This window comes from Carassius carassius, chromosome 50 (assembly GCF_963082965.1).
Source record: "Carassius carassius chromosome 50, fCarCar2.1, whole genome shotgun sequence".
Lineage (NCBI taxonomy): Eukaryota > Metazoa > Chordata > Actinopteri > Cypriniformes > Cyprinidae > Carassius > Carassius carassius.
In genome coordinates, this window is record NC_081804.1 from 2,972,984 (window position 1) to 3,000,938 (window position 27,955).

A 27,955-nucleotide genomic window follows, 5' to 3' on the forward strand; every position below is an offset into this window, starting at 1 on the left:
TGGTTCACTAAAGTATGAAAAATATTGTTCAAACCAATAAAGATATTTATTGTGTCCAGATCTTATTTTTATGTTTGTGAAAGACCTCGACCGATCTTATTCTTTCTCTCTCCATCAGGTTGGTGGTCAGGTAGGAGGAAATCAGTTTGCTTTCCAGTTGAAATACGAGGAAGGGAACAGCGAGGAAGGCGGCTGTATCACGCGTGTCTCTCGTACCCATGCGCCCCTGCCGGGTTTCAACGGCTGCTTCTTTGCAGATGGAGTCGTCAACTACTTCCTGGGCCGGACGGAGGCTGTGCGGAGGGTCGGTTTTGACCCGTTTCTCAAAAGAGTGGCTCACACTGGTGAGTAGATCTTAAAACATTCAGATCAGATGAAGTCATCCATTTATTTTAGATTAAATCTGTTATTAAAGTTGCCCAAAGACCTGCTTATTATGAAACTATACATTTTGACATACTATATTCATTCATTGAAGTAAAATAATTAATGGCATATAGGCTTATGTCTTAGGTATTTCAAAGCAATGGGTACGGTACAGACAATCTTGATATATTGTCAAAGAACATTTTATTACAGCTGACAAACTGAGAAATGTGAATGGAGCTTATTCTTGATCCATGGTGAACAAATCATTTACATGACAGCTATAGAGATAGAGATGCCATAAGTAATAAGTGTTTATTCAACAAGAATCTGTTTTCATTCTATATTCCCAACAGAATTCTTCGTTGACGGGCTTGGACATTTATTAGTTGCCACCTGTAAAGGTCTCAGAATTGGTCATCAAAAACACAGTTCCACAGACAAGTATGGTTCCTACAGGCATCCTCCCAAAAGTGATTCACAGGCGAAAATGACCCACCATTTTTTCAAGAACCATCTGAAATGCATCAAATACTAAGGAGCATATGAGGTGAAACATGCCATTCCTCACACCTCATTAATCATTGGATTTGTTTATTTTTTATTTACTCTACAAATCAAAGGTTTGGTACTACTTATTCAAATGAAATTTTTTTTTAATTGTAATTTTTTTTACCATGTAATAAAATAAATTGCTACTTTTTAAAATTCTGATTTTTTTTTTCTTCACTATTCTGATTTTACATCTCAAAATATAAACTTTGTTTCTTGCAGTTCTGCCCTTTTTTCAGATTTTAGAATTTAAATTTCTTTAAACTTTTTTTCCTCATAAGTCTGAGACCATATTCTTTTATCTTTTTTTTCCACAATTTTTGCAATTGTTTTTCTTTTTTTTGCAATTGTAAGTTTATATAACAATTATGAAATATTTACTGAACTTAATGGTTTCATGCTCTTTTTTCATGGTCTTTTTTTTTTTTTTTTTTTTACATGAAATTTAATTTGTGCAAATGAAGTAATGGCTTATGGGTTGGATGTTCATGTGGGTAACTGGTAATGATTTCAGCATAAGGAGGGTGAAAATGATAGTGTTAAATTCTTGTTTTTTTATAAGTGGATCATACACAATTTTCATAAGTGAAGTATACAAAATTGTACGCTGCTAAATATTAGAGTTTAGCAAGCAGGTTGGGAGTTCCTTTTTCAACATTTTTAAATGTTATTGCTTATTTTTAGAACATTCAAAGGTAGTTCATTCAGAAATAATGTTCTTAACAATGGGAGTGTTAAGTGTTCTTACTTTGTTAGCTGGGATAGCACATTATCAAGTGAACTGAAAACAAGTATGTAAATCACCAGTTTACTGTACACAATCACAGAAAAGTTTTTTACAAATACTGTCACTGGGGGGGGGGGGGGGGGGTACTGGGGGTACTGCCCCAGTGACAGCTTTTGTACCTCTTTTTTCTGATAGTGCAGAATTAAACTGCAGTTCATTTTTGCTCGAGGTAGACAAATCTTAACGATATTTTTAATACTTTTTATTAGAATTGTATTTTATTTGATAAAATCAACAGGCCTGCAAAGTCACCATTGTCACCACTTTAGCTTTGCATGTTTACTGGATCAATATTGTCACTAATTACATTGCAGTGCCAATAAAGATTCAATGCTCTGTTGTCATTTTATTTTTTGAGAAAATTATTTATTTGTTTCTACTCTTCAGCTTATCTATCCACTGTAAAGGTAAGCTATTTTCTGCAAATGTCCGACTTCCGATTCTTTAGCTGATATAGGTAAATAGCTAGAAGAATAACAAAGTGCAGTAAACCTTAAATTTGCACATGTATGTATTTCACGTCTCGCTAAAAAGTGTACCCAGGTACCTTACCAGATTGGTACTGTATTTTAAACCACTCAATTCCCAAAAACACTGTTCTCATTTAGGTTTCTGTTTTCAGACAATGGACCAAATTTTAAATAGTGACTGAAACACAACCCATTAAAGGGGAAATTGAATGACATTTTCAGAAGTTAGTAATCTTTGTTAAAAAATACAAGTCTTAGTTCATGTAAAAAAATAACACAGTTGCAACTTTTTATTTTAACAACGTGTTGTTGTAAATATTGGAATACCTACGATTAATGCATGTTCAGAAGAATTTTTCATTGGCAGTTTATGTTAACTAATGAATTAACTAATGTTAATGAACAATAAAGAATCAAAACACTTTCAAACAATATCTAGGACATGTTGTAGTCCAGATTAAATAAAAAATAAAAATAAAGGTTGGAAAATAAATAGCCAATTAAGTCTAAATATTTAAGTATTTGGTGCTGTGATGAACACCATAGCAAATACACAAATGTGAATGGCTATTTCAAATTATTTAATTATGTTTTAGAAAGTAGCCAGCTGCTTTATTTATGGGGTTTCCAGGCTGCATTTTCTGCAGCTTAGCTCCACCTGCTGTCAGAGAGTGCATGTGCTTTCATTCAAGGACTCCCTGTGTTCCTCCATGTGCTTCTCATGCGTGCTTGTTTACATCAGAGCACGTGTCTTTTAAGCAGATTACAGCGTGTTGTACATTGTTACAAGTTGATGGGAATAGTATTCTTAAAATGCATTCCAAATTCGGAATAATTTGAAATATATAATTATTCACAGTATTTGAAGTGCCCACGATAATAATATCATGCATGTCAGAAAGCCTATTCAGGAACTAGGAACCAAAGTTCAATTCACGTTTCCTAGGGGGACACTTATTACTGTTACCTGCCAGTGAAGATCGCTGTCTGTCTTTGTTTATGCTGCTGCTATGTTTCTGTAATGTGTTCATATAATACAAGTAAGTCTGAACAATATTGGATCCAATAATCATATGATATGCATGCTATTGCTATTTCTGATGTTTATACTGTTCGCGGTGTCCCGTTTGATCGGTTATTTGCGGCCGCGATTTGCCGCGATTGTTTTGCTGAGTCATACTGTATATATTGTCAGCTACATGTAGCCATCACGAACGTATTTACTTATATAATTATGTATACAAGCGGGCATTACTCAGTCCCTTATTGTGTTGTTGTTGACCATATTATCACTTTGAGTACAGACATTTCTGTTATATATATATTTGGGTTACAAATGCATATTTGCTGATAAATACCATAGTGGTGCTATGCTATTATATTATGTCAGTAGGTGTTATAGACAATTTACATTGTCTATTGACTGTTTCTTTTCCTAAATCACTCCACTTGCCAAAAGCAGTTTCATCACCAGTCTCTACAGTATCTCAGACTGCCCCTATAACTGCGGCATTACACACAGTGATGTCAGCATCGTACATGGTACCTCAGCCTTCCTCATTAGCCACAGTTATGTCCACTGCTGCGCACTCCATGAATATGAGCATGCCGTCTATACCACAGCTGTCTACAAGTCCATATGTGATACATCAATCATTGAACCCTCCAGTGAACACACATGCACATCATCTGCAACCTCCAGTTACTAACCAGCAGGCATCAGCTATGCCACCTAATGCTAACTTTGCTCAGCGACCCTCATTCCTGCACTTCCCCCACACACAGTCTGTATACCCTGGTACAGAGCTACTATATGCCTCAGCTTATGGCATCCCACAACCTAAGCTACCAGTGTTTGAAAGTGGTAATGAAAGTGACTTTGCCCTGTTAAAATTGGCATTGGAAAATTTGTTAAGTCATCACAGCTATCTCAATGAGCAGTACAAATACCACGTCCTGTTAAGCCATTTGAAGCTTCCCAGTGCTCAGCAGCTAGCTAAAGCCTACATGTATCATTCGCATCCATACTCAGCTGCGCTGCAGGCGCTTCAGGATAAGTATGGGCAGTCAAGACAACTTGTACGCCACTTAAACTGGGCGATGCTAATGCCTTTGACTCCTTTGCCTTATCAGTACAATCATTGGTGGGCATGTTGAGGACTCTTGAAGGTCAGAATGGTTTTGAGCTCATGTGTGGCTCTCATGTGGATCGTCTGCTCAGCAAGTTGCCAGCTGCCTATCGTGATAGCTTTGTTGAATACTGCCTGAGTAAGGGTATTCTCCAGACAGGCACAGACAAAACCTATACACTCCCCGATCTGGCTACTTGGTTAGAGATTAAGTCCCAGGCTAAATGCATTTCCAACCGAGCGGCAGCCTTGTTTCAGAGCGACTCACCCAAGTCCTATGGTAAACCTACAACATCTACTCGTCCAAAGGAACGATTTACACCTGTTCTGTTGACCAGTGAGAGAGCCATGAAAGGTCCTGATGCTGCAGCACAGAAATCTAGCTCAAAGCCAAAGCCCAGGCCATATTGTCCTCATTGTGATAGCAGGGATCATTACCTCAATGCCTGTGACCAGTTTAAGAAACTAACTACAGCTCAAATTATCACTCGGATTAAAGAGGGAAAGCGCTGCTGGAGGTGTGGCCGAACTCATGCAGTGGAGGTCTGCAACCTCAAGCGAACATGTGGTGTTTGTAAAGAGTTACATCTTACAGTTCTGCATGATTCTGTTGATGATACCTCCATGGCTGTTCTCATGGTCAGTTTGCCACCTACCAGGATTTACCTTGATCGTCCTAACCATTCACTCAAGGTCATGCTGAAAGTGGTTAAAGTCCTTCTACACAATGGTCAGCAAACTATGGAAACTCATGCAGTTCTTGATGACGGGTCAGAGAGAACATTAGTGCTTCAGCCAGTAGTGCAGCAGCTTAAATTATCTGGTACCCCTGAATTGCTCCCCTTACAGACAATCCACCAGTGTCACACTGAACTTGCAGGATCATCTGTATCCTTTAAGGTGTCTTCAGTATGCAAGCCTGAGAGGAAGTTTGCTATACACAATGCATTCGCTGCTATGGACCTGTGTCTAGCAGAACACAACTACCCAGTGGCTGATCTCCAGAAGGCTTATCGACACCTGCAGGACCTGCCACTGCCTCATATGGACAGAGTGAAACCACTTCTGCTTATTGGGTCTGATCTGCCGCATCTCCTGACACCTGTTCAGCCATTATGCAAAGGCCCAGTAGGGGGACCCATTGCTGTTCATACACAACTTGGATGATCTCTCCAAGGCCCGATGAGTCCCATGCAGCCTTCAAGGGGAAATCAGCAGTGCCTCCACATAATGACAGTTCCAACCCGTGATGACTTGATTCATCATGTGGAAAGACTCTGGCAAGTTGACACCCTCCCATACAATACTAAGATGATTACCAGGTCCAAACAGGACAAAGAGGCTTACACCTTGCTTCAAAATGCCACTATCAGAGTGACGGTGGACCATGTACAACGATATGCTCCCCCATTGCTGAGGAAAAACCCCTCTGAGCTTACTCCATGCAGACAAAACTGCGGTTCTCCCCAGTTTAAGCCGCACAGAGCGCAGACTGTCACGGGATCAAGAAAAGGCTAAAGTTTACTGCAGTGAGATCCGTAAGTTGGAGTCAGCTGGTTATGTGGCTAAGATAAGTGCAGAGGAAGCAGACCAAAGTACAGAATCTTGGTTCATTCCGCACCACATGGTGCAACACAGTGGTAAAGACAGAATTGTCTTCAGCTGCTCCTTCCAACATCAAGGACAGACTTTGAATGATCTGCTGCTGCCAGGGCCAACTTTGGGACCATCTTTACTAGGTGTCCTCCTGAGATTCCACCAGCACACTGTTGCTATCAGTGGGGACATCAAAGGTATGTTCCACCAAGTCCGCTTGCTGCCTGGGGACAAATCCATACTGCATTTCCTTTGGAGAGAAATGAACAGGGAAGCAGAACCTGAGATATATGAGTGGCAAGTGCTTCCATTTGGCACTACATGCAGCCCCTGTTGTGCCATCCATGCCCTCCAACAACATGTCCAAGGGCACAAAGCTAATATGGCTGACTTAGTTGATACTGTGGAACATTCATTCTATGTGGACAACTGCCTTCACAGTGTGCCAACGACAAGTGAGGCTAAAGAAATAGTAGATGGGCTGTGCCAGATCCTTTCTGAAGGGGGCTTCGAGATTAGACAGTGGGCATGCAATGTGCCATCTGTAACCCAACACCTACCTCCAGAGGCCAGGTCTGCAAACAATGAGCGCTGGTTAACACAAAGCAGCATGGATCTTCAGGAACTCACTCTTGGTCTGCGGTGGAATTGCATGTGTGGAGACTGCTGAGCCTACAATGAGGAATATATATAAAACATTGGCAAGTCAGTATGACCCTTTGGGGTTCATTATCCCATTCACGACCAGGGCCAAAGTCATTATTCAAGACCTTGGTTATTGGCATGATCTTAGTTGGGACGACCCCATAGAGCTGTTCCATTTGAGAGAAAGTTGGCTCGCCTGGGTAGGAGAGCTCCCAATTCTTCCCAAGTTGCAGTTCCCTCGAGCATACACCCCAGCCTCTGCTGACAACCCATCTGCCACCCGAGAGCTTCATGTCTTTAGTGATGCATCGGAAAGGGCCTACGGTTCAGTGGCATACCTACGCACTACAGATGATCAAGGACAGGTTATTCTTACCTTTGTCTTTGCCAGGTCTAGAGTAGCACCTCGCAAATGCCTGTCAATACCTCGTTTGGAGCTCTGTGCTGCCCTTACAGGTGCCCAGTTGGGCAAGGTGATCCAAACTGAGTTGACCATACCTGTCCCCAAAGTCACTTTCTGGTCTGACTCTACCACTGTGTTGTACTGGTTGACATCTGAATCATGCCGCTACAAAGTGTTTGTAGGGACATGTGTGGCAGAGATACAGACTTTAACAGAGATGTCTGAATGGAGGAATGTGGATTCAAGTCACAACCCAGCCGACCACATCACACGAGGTCTTAGACTGACAGAATTAACAGGCCCTCATCAGTGGAAGTCAGGTCCAGCCTTCCTGAATCAGTCACCTGACAAGTGGCCGTCGATGCCCAAAACTGAAGGAGAGCCTGACTGCAATGAATTAAAGAAATCTGCCTTTATTGGTGCTGTTTCATTACTTAGACGTTCTCTTCCAGATCCAAGCCAATTCCACACATGGCAAGAGCTCATCCAGGCTACTATTAGATCCCTGCATGTGGTGGCTACCACCGACACTGACCATCCTACAGAGGCTTCTGAATATATTGAAGCTGAAAAGCTACTTCTGGCACAGGCTCAAATGGACTCCCTTTCTACTGAGGTTAGACATTTAAAGGCCGGACATCCTGTTCCACAAAGTCGCTTAGGCTCTCTTGCCCCTGAATATAATAACGCCACTGGTCTCATTAGACTGGACGGACGGCTACGGCGTGCTAGTGACCTTGACCCAGAGGCCATACACCCAATTGTATTAGACCCTAGCCATCCTATCACCAAGTTGTTAATTAAGGAGACAGATCAACGACTCCTTCACCCTGGCTCAGAAAGGGTTCTAGCAGAACTGCGCCGCCAGTATTGGATACATTGAGGCCGAGAAACAGTTTGTAAACACCAGCACAGCTGTCGAGACTGTCAGTACTGGCACGCCAAACCTCAAACCCCACATCTGGCAGATCTACCCTCCTGCAAATTAAATCTGTATAAACCACCTTTTAATTCTACTGGCGTCGGCTGCTTTGGCCTATTCACAGTCAAAATTGGGCGCCGTCAAGAGAAAAGCTGGGGGATTATTTACAAATGCTTAATGACACGTTGTGTGCATCTGGATCTGTTGGAGCATATGGACAGTGATGCTTTTCTGCTCTCCCTGCACCGTTTCATAGCCTGACGCGGCAAGCCTATGGAGCTGTTGTGCGACAATGGCACCAACTTCGTTGGAGGTGATCGGGAGTTACGGGAATCCTTTGAAGCCATATTACCAAAGCTACAGGAACAGCTGGCAGAGCAGAAATTTTGGTTTTGCCATAACCCCCCAAATGCTCCTCACTTTGGGGGAACCTGGGAGCGCGAGATAAAATCAGTTAAGGCAGCACTCTGTGTGATCCTCAGAGAGCAGTCGGTGCCGGAACCAGTACTGCAAACCCTTCTGGTAGAAGTTGAAAGCATCCTAAACTCCAAGCCCCTTGGCTAAGTATCCTCGGATATTGCGGATGTGGACCCTGTGACTCCAAATCTACTACTTATGGGTCGTCGAGATGCATCGCTACCTCAGGTCTTGTATGACTCTAACAACCTGCTTGGAAAGTGAAGGTGGAGACATAGCCAAGTGCTGGCTGATTGTTTCTGGTCTGCCTTTATCCGCCGATACCTCCCAGACATGCAGGGACGTCAAAAATGGACCACTGAGGGCAGGGAGCTGACAGTAGAGCAGGTCGTACTTGTTGCAGATCCACAACTACCACGCTCACTCTGGCCTGTGGGAACCATAACAGAGACCTTACCTGGAGCTGATGGTAGAATTCAAATTGTCAGAGTCCAGGTTAAAGACATAACTTACACTCGTCCAGTTGTGCAATTAATCCCTCTTAATGACACGAGCACCCCCGATAGACTTTCTTAAAGTGTTTAATTATGTTGCCAGATAATACGGGCGGCTGTGTCAGAAAGCCTATTCAGGAACTAGAAACCAAAGTTCAATTCACGTTTCCTAGGGGGACACTTATTACTGTTACCTGCCAGTGAAGATCGCTGTCTGTCTTTGTTTATGCTGCTGCTATGTTTCTGTAATGTGTTCATATAATCAGGCACGTGCACACATAGACATGAAAGGGGGCTTGAGCACCTGCCCTTTTTATTCCTGGAGAGAAAGTGCCCTTTTTTCTGGGATACTTTTTTTTTTATTTTTGAAAAATAATATATATTTCTGTTTGCACACAGCTTCCCTGTCAAACAAATATATTTATTGAAATATAGTATCTAAATATCAGGTCAGGAGTTCTGAAGCGCTTCCTCTCCCTCTCCCTCTCCCTCTCCCCAGATTGTTAAACCCGATTGTATTGCTTCCGCTAAAGAAATAGTCCGCTCCGTCTCTACAGTTAGAATCCGGTGAGTCCATGGCAACGCTCTGTTTTTCATGGCAACAGTCTGTTATACTCCGCACAGCGGTCTGTTGGTTATAACAGACCGCATTCTACATTGGAATTCAACCAAGCCATGTAATAAAATAAGTTAATAAAATAAGCATATATCACCACCAGGTGATATGCTTTAGTTATTTTGTTTATCCTATTTACCTGCATTTCCCTGTCAATTAGATGCAAATGTGCGCATTTTAACTAGTTGACGCCTAAGTTGCATACAGAACGTCACCAGTTATTGACTTACATCAAGAGTCTTTCCCCCTTAAATTTTGAAATCTAAATTGGTGAATTTACAAGAAATCTACAGATGCAAACAGATGGAGGATACACTCTAAAAAATGTAGTAAATCTGAGTAACTGCATCTTGTACATTAATAAATAAAACTGAGTAGAAATAAGTTAACATTAAACTTTAAAAATAACAATATTTATAAATTAACTATTTAAGTAATTTAACTTTTATTTATTTCCTCGAAACCTTTATAAAATAGTATTCCATACCACCACAAATACATACATGACATTGTCTTTTATTGAATTTTTACTCAATTATTTTGGTAAGTTTAATCTTAAAGTGTTATGTATTCTGATAACACCAAAATAATTAAAACGATGTAGTGCCTTGTGCAAAAATAAACAAATTATTAGTAAAACACGCCCCTCTGTTTGATGCAGTTATTTAGGTTATTCTAAATATGAAGATTTCAGATGAAAAATCCTCTAAGTGCCATCTGAAATTTCCTTCAATAATGATCATTTTTATCAAGCTTGTATGTTTATGTTCACTTATTTCACATTAGCTACTGGCAATGAAAATTACCTATTAATTGTGATTTAAGTTAAATTACTGAACTTAAATACGAGCTTGAAAAAAAGCTTTACCTTTAAAAAAAAAAAAAAAAAAAAAAAAAGAAACTAATTATGAGAAGTGCCCTTTATTTCACTTGAGCCCCTGCCCCTCAAAATGTCTGTGCACGTCCCTGCATATAATACAAGTAAGTCCGAACAATATTGGATCCAATAATCATATGTTATGCATGCTATTGCTATTTCTGATGTTTATACTCTTCGCGTTGTCCCGTTTGATCGGTTATTTGCGGCCGCGATTTGCCGCGATTGTTTTGCTGAGTCATATTGTCAGCTACATGTAGCCGTCACGAACGTATATACTTATATAATTATGTATACAAGCGGGCATTACTCAGTCCCTTATTGTGTTGTTGTTGACCATATTATCACTTTGAGTATAGACATTTCTGTTATATATATATTTGGGTTACAAATGCATATTTGCTGATAAATACCATAGTGGTGCTATGCTATTATATTATTTCAGTAGATGTTATAGGCAATTTATACATTTGTTAATAGTGAGTAATTTGTAATTATGTAATTATTAATAGTTTCTTTGTAGAACACATCTAAATTCATACCAGATGCATATGCAGATGCATATATTGGATTAAATAAATGTCTCAATCTAAAGACTTCTCCTGCTCTCCTGATTCTCTGACTGGAATCTGGTTCATAATTGGCCGCTTCAACCAGTTGTAATTCGAATGTAGTAAGGTTTACTACAATGCACATTCATTACCGTGATTTATTGCATTACCGAATACCTGCACATTTCTAATATATGTATAGTTGCATGATATATTAATTATGAAGCACTAATATCAATATGTAATAAGCTGTCTGTCATTGTGTCTACTCTGGTGCAGAGGAAGACAAGAATGTCTCCGATTAAGTAATTGAGGTGTTTTGTTGTTGGATGTAATAATGATCATAGCAGTCGTCATTTACTCCTGACATCTGAGCCTCTGAAGAATGTGGGAATGTGCCGATTCCCAATCTGCCTAAATGCTTATATGTTCGTGCTAATCATTCGTGATCGGGCTTTGTCTACTGAAGAAATTAGTATAAATTAATACGTTTTTTTAATGAATCTTCACAAATTGCCTTTCCTAATATGTGCTTGTAAGCAAGTTTCACGGCTAAAGTATACTGCCCGTCACCCCACAATGGGGTGGGTTTTTTTTTTTTGGCATGGTGGTGGAAAGTGTATGACCGAGAACCTTATGTCCGAGTTCACCTCCTCCAGGCCATGGAAGAAGCCTGCCTAGACATAACAGTAGATGCATGCCAGGGATGGATCAGGCATGCACGAGGATTTTACCCCAGCTGCCTGTCTATAGGGCCAATATAGCCTGTGATGTGGACCAGATTCTCTGGCCTGACCCAGACCAAAGACGGAATGCTGAAGCGGGATAATTTGTGTGTGTGTGTTGTACTGTGCAGTACATGAATGAAACAAAATATAGGCCACATAAAAAGGCAACATTACTAACCAGTTTTGGAAATGTTGTTTTGAATTTATCTCACCAGTGTGTAAGACTATGTTTTAGTGTGTGTGTGGGTGTGTTTTTGTGACATATCAGAACACAACTCTGTATAATGACATTGGTATGACACCGGTATTACAAGGAGAGGGTGACTTATGAGATCATAACCCATGTCCCCATTTTTCAAAACGCTTATAAATCATACAGAATTGGTTTTTTTGAGAAAGTAAAAATGCACAAAGTTTCCTGTGAGGGTTAGGATTGGGTGTAGGGTTGGTGTAGGGCCATAGAATTTACAGTTTGTACAGTATAAAAACCCTTACGCCTATGGGATGAACCCACTTTCCACAAAAACAAACGTGAGTGTGTGTGTTTGAGGGCTTGTGTGTGATGCCTGAGGGAAGAGTTTTTTTTTTCATCAAGAGTGAATGGTTTTGAGTGTAGAACTAAATTTTTACCTGAAAATAGGATGTTTGGGGAATTGGGTGAGATGTTATGGATTTGTGTTTACTGTTCTGAGAATATGAGAACATGATAGTTTCAAGAAATGTGTTTAAGCAATCAAGGAAAAACTGTAACTACCTGTAGAAGGATTACAGGTTGGACTACTTTTAAACTGTTGCCGGAACAATTTTGATTATATATATAGGACAATAAGGGTCAGAATAAGGGACGCTCAAAATATTTTGTCATTTCCGTGTCTGCAGGTAGGTAAATAAAAGGTATAGAAAACTCAGAAATAAATACATATGTTTTGCCTATCCTATTTATGCACAATTATTCTAAAAGGAATTGTAATGTCATACCAAAACATTTTTTTTTTGGAATGTCACACTTATTACAACTTATTATAACTTATTACTTATTTCACAAACCATTGGCCATTATAGAATAACCATTATAGAATTGTGACTGAACAATAATTCAGGAGGTGAATATACTTATTGTTAAAATACATACATATGGCATTAAATCTGAAAGCATAACAACTGAACGTGTATGAAACGTCATTTAATAGAGCAGTTTGTTTAAATAATGACACTGAACATTTTGAGCTAAAATTGCAACAATAGGCTACGAATAAATAAATGCAAACATAATTTCCTTATAAACATACAATAACTGAAAGTATGATGTTACGTTATGATGCGTTAGGATTGTTTAGGCTTTTATCAGTTTGGTTTTGTGTTCTCATGTTTCAGAGTATCTTAAGGTTAGTCTCACAGAGGTGTTTATATATATATATATATATATATACACAATTTATATCTAATGGAAAATGGGTCAAAGTGTCTCCTATTTGATTTGCACTGGGATTTCTCTCATTCTCTCAGGTGGCAACAGTTATGGCAGAATATCTGCAAAAATTGTTTACCTGTTTAGTCTTGTTGATTATTTACTTTGAAGCTGTCCGCAAACAAAAACACATGCATTATAAATACATACATATATATGTATGTATAGTGCGTGTGTCTCTGGTTGCGCACAGCTTTCCCTGTCAAATAAAAATTCAGTATTTACTTATATAATTATGTATACAAGCGGGCATTACTCAGTCCCTTATTGTGTTGTTGTTGACCATATTATCACTTTGAGTACAGACATTTCTGTTATATATATATTTGGGTTACAAATGCATATTTGCTGATAAATACCATAGTGGTGCTATGCTATTATATTATTTCAGTAGATGTTATAGGCAATTTATACATTTGTTAATAGTGAGTAATTTGTAATTATTTCCATTGTTTCTTTGTAGAACACATCTAAATTCATACCAGATGCATATGCAGATGCATATATTGGATTAAATAAATGTCTCAATCTAAAGACTTCTCCTGCTCTCCTGATTCTCTGACTGGAATCTGGTTCATAATTGGCCGCTTCAACCAGTTGTAATTCGAATGTAGTAAGGTTTACTACAATGCACATTCATTACCGTGATTTATTGCATTACCGAATACCTGCACATTTCTAATATATGTATAGTTGCATGATATATTAATTATGAAGCACTAATATCAATATGTAATAAGCTGTCTGTCATTGTGTCTACTCTGGTGCAGAGGAAGACAAGAATGTCTCCGATTAAGTAATTGAGGTGTTTTGTTGTTGGATGTAATAATGATCATAGCAGTCGTCATTTACTCCTGACATCTGAGCCTCTGAAGAATGTGGGAATGTGCCGATTCCCAATCTGCCTAAATGCTTATATGTTCGTGCTAATCATTCGTGATCGGGCTTTGTCTACTGAAGAAATTAGTATAAATTAATACGTTTTTTTAATGAATCTTCACAAATTGCCTTTCCTAATATGTGCTTGTAAGCAAGTTTCACGGCTAAAGTATACTGGCCGTCACCCCACAATGGGGTGGGTTTTTTTTTTTGGCATGGTGGTGGAAAGTGTATGACCGAGAACCTTACGTCCGAGTTCACCTCCTCCAGGCCATGGAAGAAGCCTGCCTAGACATAACAGTAGATGCATGCCAGGGATGGATCAGGCATGCACGAGGATTTTACCCCAGCTGCCTGTCTATAGGGCCAATATAGCCTGTGATGTGGACCAGATTCTCTGGCCTGACCCAGACCAAAGACGGAATGCTGAAGCGGGATAATTTGTGTGTGTGTGTTGTACTGTGCAGTACATGAATGAAACAAAATATAGGCCACATAAAAAGGCAACATTACTAACCAGTTTTGGAAATGTTGTTTTGAATTTATCTCACCAGTGTGTAAGACTATGTTTTAGTGTGTGTGTGGGTGTGTTTTTGTGACATATCAGAACACAACTCTGTATAATGACATTGGTATGACACCGGTATTACAAGGAGAGGGTGACTTATGAGATCATAACCCATGTCCCCATTTTTCAAAACACTTATAAATCATACAGTATTTGTTTTTTTGAGAAAGTAAAAATGCACAAAGTTTCCTGTGAGGGTTAGGATTGGGTGTAGGGTTGGTGTAGGGCCATAGAATTTACAGTTTGTACAGTATAAAAACCCTTACGCCTATGGGATGAACCCACTTTCCACAAAAACAAACGTGAGTGTGTGTGTTTGAGGGCTTGTGTGTGATGCCTGAGGGAAGAGTTTTTTTTTTCATCAAGAGTGAATGGTTTTGAGTGTAGAACTAAATTTTTACCTGAAAATAGGATGTTTGGGGAATTGGGTGAGATGTTATGGATTTGTGTTTACTGTTCTGAGAATATGAGAACATGATAGTTTCAAGAAATGTGTTTAAGCAATCAAGGAAAAACTGTAACTACCTGTAGAAGGATTACAGGTTGGACTACTTTTAAACTGTTGCCGGAACAATTTTGATTATATATATAGGACAATAAGGGTCAGAATAAGGGACGCTCAAAATATTTTGTCATTTCCGTGTCTGCAGGTAGGTAAATAAAAGGTATAGAAAACTCAGAAATAAATACATATGTTTTGCCTATCCTATTTATGCACAATTATTCTAAAAGGAATTGTAATGTCATACCAAAACATTTTTTTTTGGAATGTCACACTTATTACAACTTATTATAACTTATTACTTATTTCACAAACCATTGGCCATTATAGAATAACCATTATAGAATTGTGACTGAACAATAATTCAGGAGGTGAATATACTTATTGTTAAAATACATACATATGGCATAAAATCTGAAAGCATAACAACTGAACGTGTATGAAACGTCATTTAATAGAGCAGTTTGTTTAAATAATGACACTGAACATTTTGAGCTAAAATTGCAACAATAGGCTACGAATAAATAAATGCAAACATAATTTCCTTATAAACATACAATAACTGAAAGTATGATGTTACGTTATGACGCGTTAGGATTGTTTAGGCTTTTATCAGTTTGGTTTTGTGTTCTCATGTTTCAGAGTATCTTAAGGTTAGTCTCACAGAGGTTTTTATATGTTTATATATATATATATATATATATATATATATATATTATATATACATATACATATATATACACAATTTATATCTAATGGAAAATGGGTCAAAGTGTCTCCTATTTGATTTGCACTGGGATTTCTCTCATTCTCTCAGGTGGCAACAGTTATGGCAGAATATCTGCAAAAATTGTTTACCTGTTTAGTCTGTTGATTATTTACTTTGAAGCTGTCCGCAAACAAAAACACATGCATTATACATACATACATATATATGTATGTATAGTGCGTGTGTCTCTGGTTGCGCACAGCTTTCCCTGTCAAATAAAAATTCAGGAAATGCTGAGAAATGCTCCGCGTCTCTTTGACTGGCACATGTACATTACAGTCACAGACAGCCACAGAAGTGAAGCCTTCTCTCTCTTTCCAGTTGTGTTTGTCTTGCTGTGGAGGTGAGTGGTGATGAACAACCGAAAAAGCTCGAAGTGCCTCGGAGTTACAGCTAATTATCCAAAAGACAAAATAGTTATTTAGTCTTTCTAACATCCCTGATTCATGAGAGAGCTACCGTGTAAGTTAGCTAAAGTTCAGCTAAGGCAATAGGAAGTCTAGTAGGTTAGGTTCAGTGACACTGCATGATCCAGGTTTTTTTTTATGCATTTAGAATTATTACAAAATTCAAGATATGGGGCCAGAAATTTATATATTTTTATCATTTCATATAGTTCATCGCTATCACGCGAAGACTGAGTTTTTTCCACCAAAAAGCAGCATGATTACTAATGTGCTATTGATTTTACAGCAGTTCAAAAAACAAGAATTAATATTAAGACAATTAAGTTTTAGACACAATTTTGATTGTTTTTGCTCTGTTTTGTCAAAAAATACCTGACTTGAAAACCAATCAGGATTAAAGCGGTTTCATAAATGACCATTTAAATTCACGCCATCTCATGTATTCGATCCAGGTTCATTGAGTGCACACTTATTCTTAAGCAGCCCTTAATTTTGATCATGGATCAAATCGATCCACCATGGCAAAGAGCAAATATTTGTGCTGTTTAATGATATTTGAGACATTGTGTTTTCGTCTGTGCATAACTGACACGTCACAGGTATATTTTTTTATCTGTAAATGTTAGAAATACATGCAAATATATCCATTTTGCTGTCAGGAGTGGGCGAGGCTGAAGGCTGATTTATACTTCTGCATCGAAACTACACCTTAGGTTGTGTATAGTACGTTCAGGCTGCGGCGTAGCCTGACGTGCACCTCTCCAAAAATGTCTTGTTCGTTAATGGTTTAACCCAGAGCCATTACAATCGTACAATCGTACAATCGGGACAATCGTACTCGGGCCCGGTTCATGGCAACCGTGCCTAGTGTGAGTACACCCTTAGAGAGAGAGTTGCGACAACTCCATTGTCAAACAGCTGCTCCACCAACACTGGTGCCCCTCAGGGATGTGTTCTCTCCCCTCTGCTCTTCTCCCTGTACACCAACGACTGCACCTCTAAAGACCCCTCTGTCAAGCTCCTGAAGTTTGCAGACGACACTACAGTCATCGGCCTCATCCAGGACACATCCCTGAGGGGCACCAGTGTTGGTACTTCCTTCGCCTGCTGAGGAAGTTTAACCTGTCACAGGAGCTGCTGAAACAGTTCTACTCAGCCGTCATTGAGTCAGTCCTGTGTACTTCAATTACTGTCTGGTTTGGTTCAGCAACAAAATCAGATATCAGAAGACTACAGAGAACTGTTCGGACTGCTGAAAGGATTATTGGTGCTCCCCTGCCCACCCTCCAAGAACTGTACACATCCAGAGTGAGGAAAAGGACTCAGAAAATCACTCTGGATCCCTCACATCCAAGTCACCCCATCTTTGAACTTTTGCCATCTGGCCGGCACCTCAGAGCCGCAAATACAAGAACAGCAAGGCACAAGAATAGTTTCTTCCCCCAGGCAATCTACCTCATGAACAGTTAAATGTTTCCCACTTAAACTTATGTAAAAATGTGCAATATCCTTATATTTATTTGTTACCCCTCCATCCTAGAACATTCCTGCATCTCACTCAATCCTATTCCATTATCATTTATAGCACAATTGTTTATACACTTATTTATTTGCCAATTTGTAAATCTCCAGTAAATTTGTTTTTTTTTTTTTTGTTTTTGTTTTGTTTTTTGTCTGTGTGTTGTTGTCTCTGTTTACTGGAAGCTTATGTCACTAAAACAAATTCCTTGTATGCGCAAGCATACTTGGCAATAAAGCTCTTTCTGATTCTGATTCTGATTCCATTGTTCCCTTTCATAGGTCACTTTGATGCTGCGGTGACACCACCGTATGGGAACACCCCTCGGTGTGACGAATGTCTGAAGCCCTATACCATCCCGCCAATCTTATTGGCCAAATAGCGCTTGGCACCACCCCTACGCATGCGCACACATCGTATACCTGGGTGCCGCGCGCTATTTCGCTCAGATTTCATTCCTTCAGGGAAGCGAATCATCTGTGCCCTAGGAATCATCTTGCGTTCTCAGCGGTTTCTACGAGCAGTGCTAACTCCTCTTCGCGGACGCGATGAATTTTCGCAAATGTAAGGAACCGTGTACCAGGTTCATCACAAAGGGAGACTCACATGAAAGGTGCGTAGTATGTTTAGGCTTACCTCACACACAGGCGGCGCTTAGCGGCCTTTCTTCTTGTCCCCACTGTGATGGCCTGCGGCTCAGAGTACTGCCCACACATTTTTTCAGATTTTTCACATTTTTTAACCAGTCGTACACCTGTGCAGCCCCGAAGGCCCTTGCCTTTTTTCCCGGACCTCCACCAAGAGGTTTCGAGGTCCTGGAAACAGCCGTACTCGGCTCGTATCACTAACGCTGCGGATTTCGCTACCATTTCTGACATGGCGAACCATGGCTATGCAGCGATGCCTCCGGTGGAAGGGGCTCTCGCCGAAGATGTCGCGCCTAATTGGCCGCGGCATGGAAGTCTCGCCCCCTTCTTCCTTCTAAGGCGTGTCGAGTCACGTCCAGCCTCTTTCTCGAGGGTAGAAGTGTTTTCTAAAGTCGCCCCCGTGTCTTACCTCCGTCATGTCACTTCTGCGGCTGCCGAGGCACCGCACAAGGCGATAGCTTGGGGAGACACGTGGGACATGGATTTTGAGGACAGCGCAGCGTTGGAATTTTCTCCACATCGTTCGCGTTTTGAACTACTTAGACGATTGGCTGGTGATAGCACAATCGCAGACTCAAGCACACTCTCACCGGGATCTTGTGCTGAATCATTTAAACAGCCTGGGCTTACACACAAATTTCCAGAAGAGTGTTTTAATTCCCTCTCAACGGATAACCTTTCTGGGAATAGACTTGGACTCTCCCGCGATGACAGCAAAGCTATCTCTCCCACGTGCTCAGTCGATCGTGTAATGCTTGCGTCGTTTCAAAGAGGGTCGTACAGTGACGGTGAGCTTGTGCCTCAGACTTTTAGGTCTAATGGCAGCGGCATCCCCCGTAATCCATCTGGGATTACTTCACATGCGCCCTTTTCAGTGGTGGGCATAAAGTCGAAACATTTCACCCCGTTGTCTTCCGCATCCGATGATTTCGGTGACACGGAGGTGTGTTAAGTCGATAAAACTGTGGATGTCAACCGATTTCCTTCTAGCCGGAGTTCAGCTGGGGATTTGTGCTTCCCGAGAGACTGTCACGACGGATGCGTCTTTGACCGGTTGGGGGGCTGTTTGTCAAGGGCGCCCAGCCCACAAAGTGTGGAAAGCGACAAAACGCAGTTTGCACATAAACAGGTTAGAATTACTGGCAGTTTTTCTAGCTCTCCAGTATTTCTCGAATTTGCTGATCGGCCGTCATGTACTGCTCAGGTCAGACAACATATCGGTTGTGTCGTATCTGAATCATCAGGGAGGATTATGCTCTCGCCCCCTGTGCAGGCTGACGAGAAAAATTCTTCTTTGGTCTCAGAACAAATTTCTGTCGATCCGAGCGGTTCATGTCCACGGACGTTTGAACTTCGGAGCGGATTTGCTATCCAGACAGACTCTGGAGCATGGTGAATGGAAATTGCACCCCCAAACGGTGAACCTCTTATGGCAGATTTTTGGAGAAGCAAAAGTGGACTTATTCGCGTCGAACATGACTACGCATTGCCCACTATGGTTCTCCCTATGCTCTCCATCGCCCCTGGGCTTGGATGCGTTAGCTCACAATTGGCCCAAAACCAGCTTGTATGCTTTTCCCCCGATTCGTTTAATTCCAGCGGTATTATCCAGGATACGGCTAGACAGAGTGAAACAGCTGCTGCTGGTGGCTCCGCGGTGGCACACACAGCCATGGCTTGCGGACCTGATCAGTCTGTTAGCTGGCTCTCCATGGGAGATTCCCCTCAGACAGGATTTACTATCACAAGCACAGGGAATGATTTTGTACTCAAGGCCAGACCTATGGAAGCTGTGGGCGTGGCCTCTGAGTGGAGTGAGCTAGTATGTCCCGGTCTTTCTGTTGAAACCACAGAGACTATACTGAATTCTAGAGTAGCTTCTACGAGACGCTTATATGCTTTCAAGTGGAAACTGTTTACGACCTGGTGTGGAATTCGTAATATGGATCCAGTTTACTGCCCAGTGGCTTCAGTACTGGAGTTCCTTCAGGACCATTTTTCTGATGGAGTAACGCCAGTCACTCTGAAGGTTTACGTGGCAGCCATTTCAGCTAACCACGAATATATAGATGGTGCCTCAGTGTGCCGTCATCCGCTGGTTTCTCGTTTTATACAGGGTGCGAGACGGCTGAGGCCTTTCCGCCCTGTGCGAGTCCCTTCATGGGATTTATCTATTGTTTTCCAAGGTTTATCAGGGCATCCGTTTGAGCCCACTATACAGAATAAAATCATGACTCTGAAGACAGTTCTTCTTATGGCTTTATCCTCCCTCAAGAGAGTTGGGGATTTACAGGCTCTTTCTGTCTCACCCTCGTGCATGGAATTTGCAACGGGCTCTGTGAAGGTATTGTTGTGACCGAGGCCTAATTATGTCCCTAAGGTCGCTTCTAACCCTTTTCGTTTTCAGCAAGTGGTCTTTGAGGCTTTACCCCCTGCTGAGGCGGCGTCAGGAGATCTAATGCCCTGTTTCCACCGCAGGAACTTTACCCAGGACCTAGGGACTTTGGCCTGGTACTCGGTGTGTTTCCACCGCAGGAACCAGGAACTAAATAAAGTTCCGGGTAAAAAAATGCCCCTCTGAAAGTCCCTGTTGGCGAGGTGGTACTTTTTCAAAGTTCCTGAACTTTCGGGGGCGGGACTTGGCCGCTAAACATCCTGATTGGTTGAGTTCACGCAGCATTGGTTGAGTTCGACCACCATTTATTCGGATCAACATTTTCAAAATATTACTGTTATTGTGTCATGAAATGTAATTTTAAAAGTATTTCAGGCGAGAATGTAGTTGTTTAAAACCCAAATCTGTGGTTTATTTATAAAGACAGCGCCTATTTAAAAATGTGTTTCGCTGATCTTAGAGACGGTCAGCTCGACGCGATCAGCGGGAGCTCAGTGATCATCTATCCGTCAAGAAGCAGCCGCTGGCTCTGATGTCTCTTTAGTGGTTAAACATAACATATAATTCGTTTTGGGTAAATCTAACAGGTTATCTTTGGTCTGTATTCAATTTATCTATATGTTAAAATGAAAATGAAAATAAAAAAGGCAAATCTATATAATATTTTGTTTCATTGTAATGGCTGTATATCCCTGAACTAAGTACATTTATGCAGCTGTTATTATGTTTAAATGAAAACGAAAGGAGGCAGTGGTATTTGATATCCTATTTCGTTTTATTGTAAATATACTGAGAGGAAAATTGCAGTAGCCAAAGCGAGTTGAGTTCACGCAGGATTGATTGAGTTCATTGAGTGGTGTGAGTCTGACCAGCTGTTTGTCTGTTTTGGACATAAGAATAAAGGCCATGCTGTCACAAAACAACGCATGTCCCATTGGCTGGTGGAAGCAATATCTTTTCTGTTCCCATACGGTGATGTCACCGCAGCATCTCGTTCCCTATTCAGGGAACCATGGTGGTTACATTCGTAACCGAGATGACTCCAATGGAACGCTTTTTTTACAGCAATGGCGGCTCATGGAGCCTCTAAATAGTTCCCGGAAGTAGCAGCAAACCGATGCCGCGCTGTAGAGATGCAGCAGAACAAACCGTTTGCAACGCACTTTTAAAAGGTAAGACGTTTAAATAATACGATTGTATATTATTAGTACATCTAAATAACAATAAACTGTAAGTTAAAACCTTCTAGTAGATTATTACTCATTAAATGAGTAGATTTAAGGGATTCTATCAGATAACTAGAAGATTAGGCTAGGATTATAGCTGAATAAAGTAAGTAACGAACACCCTATTAATTGTAAAATCTGTTCTCTTAATTCAGTTTCAACCATCGTGTTTGGAATTAGAGAAAGGGAATTTTTTTTTTGCAGGGTGGGGAAAGTTAGCTAACATTACATAGCCTATTAGTTCAATATAGCGTTTGACCCCGTGTGACAGCGGTGAGTGGAAGTGGTAAAATGAGGTTATAAAGTTTGTTCCTTATTACACGTGTTAAATAATTAATTCCTTAATAAGAAAATGCACCCTATTGATATAAATTGAGTGAATTGAGTTTGCAAAAACATGGGTGGAGTGTTTTTAGTCATTGTGATTCATTGACTATTACCTGTCTATATTATATAACCTGCCTATATTATATAATACTACTTTATTATATACTTAAACTTGTTAGTGTATAAAAGTAACATACTGTAACATTCTGTGGGTGCTGGTAGGTGGAGGATTAGTGGTGCCACTGGACTGTTCTGTGATGGAGCATCAGTGAGGATGCAGGTCAGGAGTGCTGAGGGGACAATTTTTTTTGATAGCTGCATTTTCATTCTTTATTTTTCTTAGTGCTGCCTTTGCATTTTTTTAATATTTTTTCTTGTCTCTTTAATTTTTATAATAGACCCAGGTAACTGGCTGATGGTTCACTGTAATGCTGACTGGCTGCTGACTGACTTGCTGCTGGTTGACTGGGCAGTTACCTGTCCCTGTCTCTCCTCTCTAGCCATGTCCTCTATTTCTTCACTGTCACTTTCCCTTCTCTAAGTGTCCTCATTATTTTTTTCCACAACCTTTGAAACTGATAGAGGCTGAATAAATGGAATTGCTAATTTTAAATATTGAAAATATCACATCACTTAAAAATTAGGAATATTACTTCAACTAGCATGAGTTTGTACTTGAAATAATATAGCTGTAATCAGCAGCGATTTGCTGTATGTTTACAGGTCTAGGGGTGCATCGTGGAGCAGGGGCACTCCTCTTTTTGACCACAAAGATTGTCGGAATAGCATCTGGTCTCAGCCTACTCTTTAATTTTTTGGTCATGACAAATTGGTTTTCCTCAAAATGTGCCTGCAGAGTGACTTGAGTTTAGTTTCCACACACAACTTTTTTTTTTGTCTACCCACATATTAAATGCACAGTTATAGGTAACACTGATGACTCCCTGCAATCATGTCTCAGCTCCCTGAGTATAGAGATAGCATTCAATAAAACCTTGAAGCCTTGAAAACACATAGCTTACTGAAACAAGCTTACTGAACACATAGGGCCTAGCATTCAATAAAAAAGTTCTTCTTTCTTCTTTCAAAAAGGTCACCCAAAATACTTGTTTAGAGCAATTAAAATAATACAGTAACCAATGTAAACTTGAGGGCTTTAAGATTATACAGATAGTGCTTTTCCAAAAAAAAAAAAAAAAAAAAAAATGAACAGTGGGAGCCAGCAGCCTGTCATGGAGAAAAAAAAACTCAGAATGCTCCACGTGAAAAATCTCGGTTACGTATGTAACCTTGGTTCCCTGAATAGGGAACGAGATGCTGCGGTGACGTCACCACGTATGGGAACACCTTCGGTGTGACGAATGTCTGAAGCCCTATACCATCCCGCCAATCCTATTGGCCAAATAGCGCGTGGCACCGCCCAGCATGCGTAAGCATATATATACCTGGTGCCGCGCGCCATTTACCTCAGATTTCATGACGAAGAAGAGAAGAAAGCTATCAAGGTATAACACGGCCAGAACCGCAGCATCTCGTTCCCTATTCAGGGAACCAAGGTTACATACGTAACCGAGATGTTCCCTTTCATAGGTCACTTCGATGCAGCGGTGACGTCACCACGTATGGGAACGCTATACCATCACGCCTGACGTACCTGATAGCTTGGATCCAAGGAAGCATCTGCTCAAGCGGAGAGAACCCGGGAGCCAGGAGCCATCCTCACATCCAGACTGTAAGACCTGATAAAAGTGCTCGGTGAGGACCAGCCTGCCGCAGCACAGATATCATCCAAAGAAGATCCACTGAGAAAGGCTTGAGAAGAAGCCACTGCTCTCGTGGAATGACCTTTTACTCCTAAGGGCGAAGCGAGCCCGCGCGCCTCATAGGCCAAGGAAATAGCCTCCACCAGCCAATGGGACATGCGCTGTTTAGTAACTGCATGGCCTTTATTCTTATGTCCAAAACAGACAAACAGCTGGTCAGACTCACGCCATGGGGCAGTACGCTCCACATAAGTCTTTAACGCTCTCACAGGGCAAAGACTTAGATCTCCAGACTCTGCCGCAGCAGGAGAAAAAGCCTCCAGGACCACCTGCTGAAAATGAAAAGGATTAGATGCGACCTTAGGAACATAATTAGGCCTAGGTCGCAACAACACTTTCACAGAGCCTGGTGCAAACTCCATGCACGAGGGTGAGACAGAGAGAGCCTGTAAATCCCCAACTCTCTTAAGGGAGGATAAAGCCATGAGAAGAAGTGTTTTCAGAGTCAGGAGCTTATCCGATACAGTTTCCAGGGGCTCAAACGGATGCCCTGACAAACCCAGTAACACAATGGATAAATCCCATGAAGGAACTCGCACAGGGCGGAAAGGTCTCAACCGTCACGCACCCTGTATAAAGCGAGAAACCAGTGGATGACGACCCACTGAAACACCACCTATATGCTCGTGGTGAGCTGAGATAGCTGCCACATAAACCTTCAGGGTGGCTGGTCTCAATCCATCCGAAAAACGGTCCTGAAGAAACTCCAGTACTGAAGCCACAGGGCAGTAAACTGGATCCACATCATGAGTTTCACACCATGTCATAAACAGTTTCCACTTGAAAGCATATAAGCGTCTCGTAGAAACTGCTCTAGAGTTCAGTATGGTCTCGGTAGTTTCAGCAGAAAGACCGGGACATATCAACTCACTCCGCTCAGAGGCCACGCCCACAGGTTCCACAGATCTGGCCTCGGATGCCAGATCCGTCCCTGTGCTTGCGATAATAAATCCCTTCTGAGGGGAATCTCCCACGGAGAGCCCGCTAACAGATTGATGAGATCCGCAAACCACGGCTGTGTGTGCCATCGCGGAGCCACCAGCAGCAGCTGTCCCGCCGTATTCTGCATAATACCGCTGGGACCAGACGAATCGGAGGAAACGCATACAACCTGGTCCTGGGCCAGCTGTGAGCTAGCGCATCCAGACCCAGGGGTGATGGAGGGCATAGGGAGAACCATAGCGGGCAATGCGTAGTCGTGCTCGACGCGAATAAATCCACTTTCGCTTCCCCGAAAATTTCCCATAGGTGATTCACCGTTTGGGGGTGTAATCTCCATTCCCCTTGTTCCAGAGCCTGTCTGGATAGTAAATCCGCTCCGAAGTTCAGTCGTCCGGGGATGTGAACAGCCCGGATCGACAGAAATCTGTCGTGAGACCAAAGAAGAATACGCCTCACCAGCCTGCACAGGGGGCGAGAACGCAATCCTCCCTGATGGTTCAGATAAGCCACGACCGCAGTGTTGTCCGTTCTGAGAAGCACATGACGGCCGATCAGTAGACTCGAAAAATACTGGAGAGCCAGAAAAACCGCCAGTAATTCCAATTTGTTTATGTGCCAGCTGCGTTGTGCCGCTGTCCACACTCCGTGGGCTGGGCGCCCATGACAAACAGCTCCCCATCCGGTCAAAGACGCATCTGTCGTGACAGTCTCTCGGGAAGCACAAATTCCCAGCCGAACCCCGGTGAGGAGAAATTCGCCTGACGTCCATTGTCTTAACGACATCACACACCTCCGCGTCACCGAGATTGTTCGATGCGGAGGACAACGGGGTGAAATATTCTGTCGTTTCGTCCACCACTGAAACGGGCGCATGTAAAGCAAACCCAGATGAATCACGGGAAGCGCCGCCGCCATTAGACCTAACAGTCTGAGGCACAGTCTCACCGTCACTGTGTGACCCGCCCTGAAGTGCTGAACGCATGACGTAATCGACTGAGCGCGCGGGACAGAAAGCTTTGCTGTCATCGCGCGAGAGTCCAATTCTATTCCCAGAAAAGTAATCCGTTGAGAGGGGACTAACACACTTTTCTGGAAGTTCGTGCGTAAGCCCAGGCTGTGTAAATGATTCAGCACAATATCTCGATGAGAGTGTGCTTGAGTCTGAGATTGCGCTAACACCAGCCAATCGTCCAAATAGTTCAACACACGGACGCCCCGGAGCCGCAACGGGGCCAGAGCTGCGTCCATGCATTTTGAGAACGTACGGGGAGCTAGCGCTAAGCCAAAGGGAAGAACGCGGTATTGATACGCTTTGCCCTCTAAAGCGAATCTGAGAAACTTCCGGTGTCTCTCGATGATCTGAATATGAAAATAAGCATCCTTCAGATCGATCGTGACAAACCAGTCGTTTGGTTGAATCTGAGACAAAATAGACTTTACCGTCAACATCTTGAATTTGCTCGACCTGAGTGCAAGATTCAGACGTAAATCCAGAATGGGTCGTAATCCGCCGTCCTTTTTTGGTACCACAAAGTAACGGCTGTAAAACCCTGACTCCATCTGAGAGGGGTGTACTTCTTCTATAGCCCCTTTGCTCAGTAGAGCTAACATTTCCTGTCTCAGCACCGCCATGTCCATCGGTTTCATCACCGTGGAGAGAATTCCGCGGAAAGGGGGCGGGCCTTTCCGAAACTGAATGGTGTATCCGTGACAAATTGTGCGTAACACCCATTGAGAAATGCCGGGCAAGCGTTCCCACGCGGCCCGAAACAATATTAGCGGTTTCAAAACGTTCGTTTCCTGCAACACTGTTGCACACATAGAGATGTCCGGGCACGAAAGACTCACGGTGTCCGTGCACAGGGGAAGTATATGCATAGCAGCTGTTGCATCTTGTTGTACGTAATCCTGAAACGTGTCCACGGCAGGAATTAGGCCAACAGATTGAGCATCGGGCTCTGCCGCTAGCGAAATAGCGGCGGCTGTGCGAGCCGTCATGACGGGCCGTTCGGTGACGACCCTTTGAAGCGCTCCTCGAGCTCTGAAAACTGGATCGTGCAGAGTGTCTGAGGACGCGATTGGTGTTACAGTTCGTTCCAATGCTGTTCGAGGCGCTGTTTGCGGCGAAACAGTCAGGGTTTGAGCTTGGGGACTGCAATGAGAGTGTTGGATGCGCGAAAGCGGTCCAACAGCACTCTCTAGCGGAGGCCACAGTCCCTGGCAGGCAGCGAAAAAATCAGGAGCTGCTGTTCGGTGCCCGAGAACGAGAGGCATTGGCCGTCAAACTCAGGTTCAACCTTTTTCGTTGGCGTTGTTGAGCCGGTGGAACAACCCTAGGGCCCCAATCTTTGCGAGGGGGCGCCATAGGTGAAGGCTCTTCCCGAGAGGGCACTCGCTGGCGGTGAGAGGAGGTTGAGCGAGAACGCGCGGGCGCCTGACGGCGTTCAACCTCCCTGGGTCTGCGGGGAATCATCTGGCGGAAAGCGGCTGATTGCTGTTTCGCTGCTCTGAATTTCTCCACCACTGAAGTGACAGCCTCTCCAAACAAACCGTCCTTAGACACAGGGGCATCCATGAGGAAAGATTTATCCTTTTCCTTTATATCGGTGAGATTAAGCCAGAGGTGGCGCTCAACCGTAATTAATCCAGCCATGGAACGGCCCACTGCTCGAGCAGTATGTTTGGTAGCACGAAGCGCCAAATCAGTTGCCGGACCCCGAGGCCGCAGTGGAAAGAACGTCGTCATCATGGCGGTCACAACCGAAGGAGATGGCACTACATGCCCCCGGTGTGGGCCGTAAATCCTCACAGGAAAAGACGACAGGTTCAAAAGTTTTTCTGTGTATTAGGGTAGGGGAGAGCGAGCGATGTGGAGAATAATTTTCCATCGCTGAACTGTCCTCAAACTCCATGTCACACGTGTCACCCCA

At 42.3% G+C, this 27,955-nt stretch overlaps 1 protein-coding gene and 1 long non-coding RNA gene across 3 annotated transcripts in view; both read left to right on the forward strand.

The window, feature by feature from the left end:
- Positions 1 to 999, forward strand: part of LOC132133291 (beta-1,4 N-acetylgalactosaminyltransferase 2-like) — a 30,584-nt gene extending 29,585 nt beyond the window's left edge. The window contains exons 9-10 of the mRNA XM_059546095.1: positions 119 to 344; positions 723 to 999. Of these exons, the coding sequence (XP_059402078.1) occupies positions 119 to 344; positions 723 to 904 (408 nt within the window). The 3' untranslated portion in view covers positions 905 to 999. The remainder of the gene's footprint in view (positions 1 to 118; positions 345 to 722) is intronic.
- The window catches only part of LOC132133703 (uncharacterized), a 300,636-nt gene extending 277,850 nt beyond the window's left edge, over positions 1 to 22,786 (forward strand). For both annotated transcript variants that reach the window (XR_009429213.1, XR_009429212.1), the window contains 3 exons: positions 21,773 to 21,879; positions 22,483 to 22,540; positions 22,659 to 22,786. This is a non-coding gene — a long non-coding RNA (uncharacterized LOC132133703). The remainder of the gene's footprint in view (positions 1 to 21,772; positions 21,880 to 22,482; positions 22,541 to 22,658) is intronic.
- The last annotated feature ends 5,169 nt before the right edge of the window (positions 22,787 to 27,955 follow it).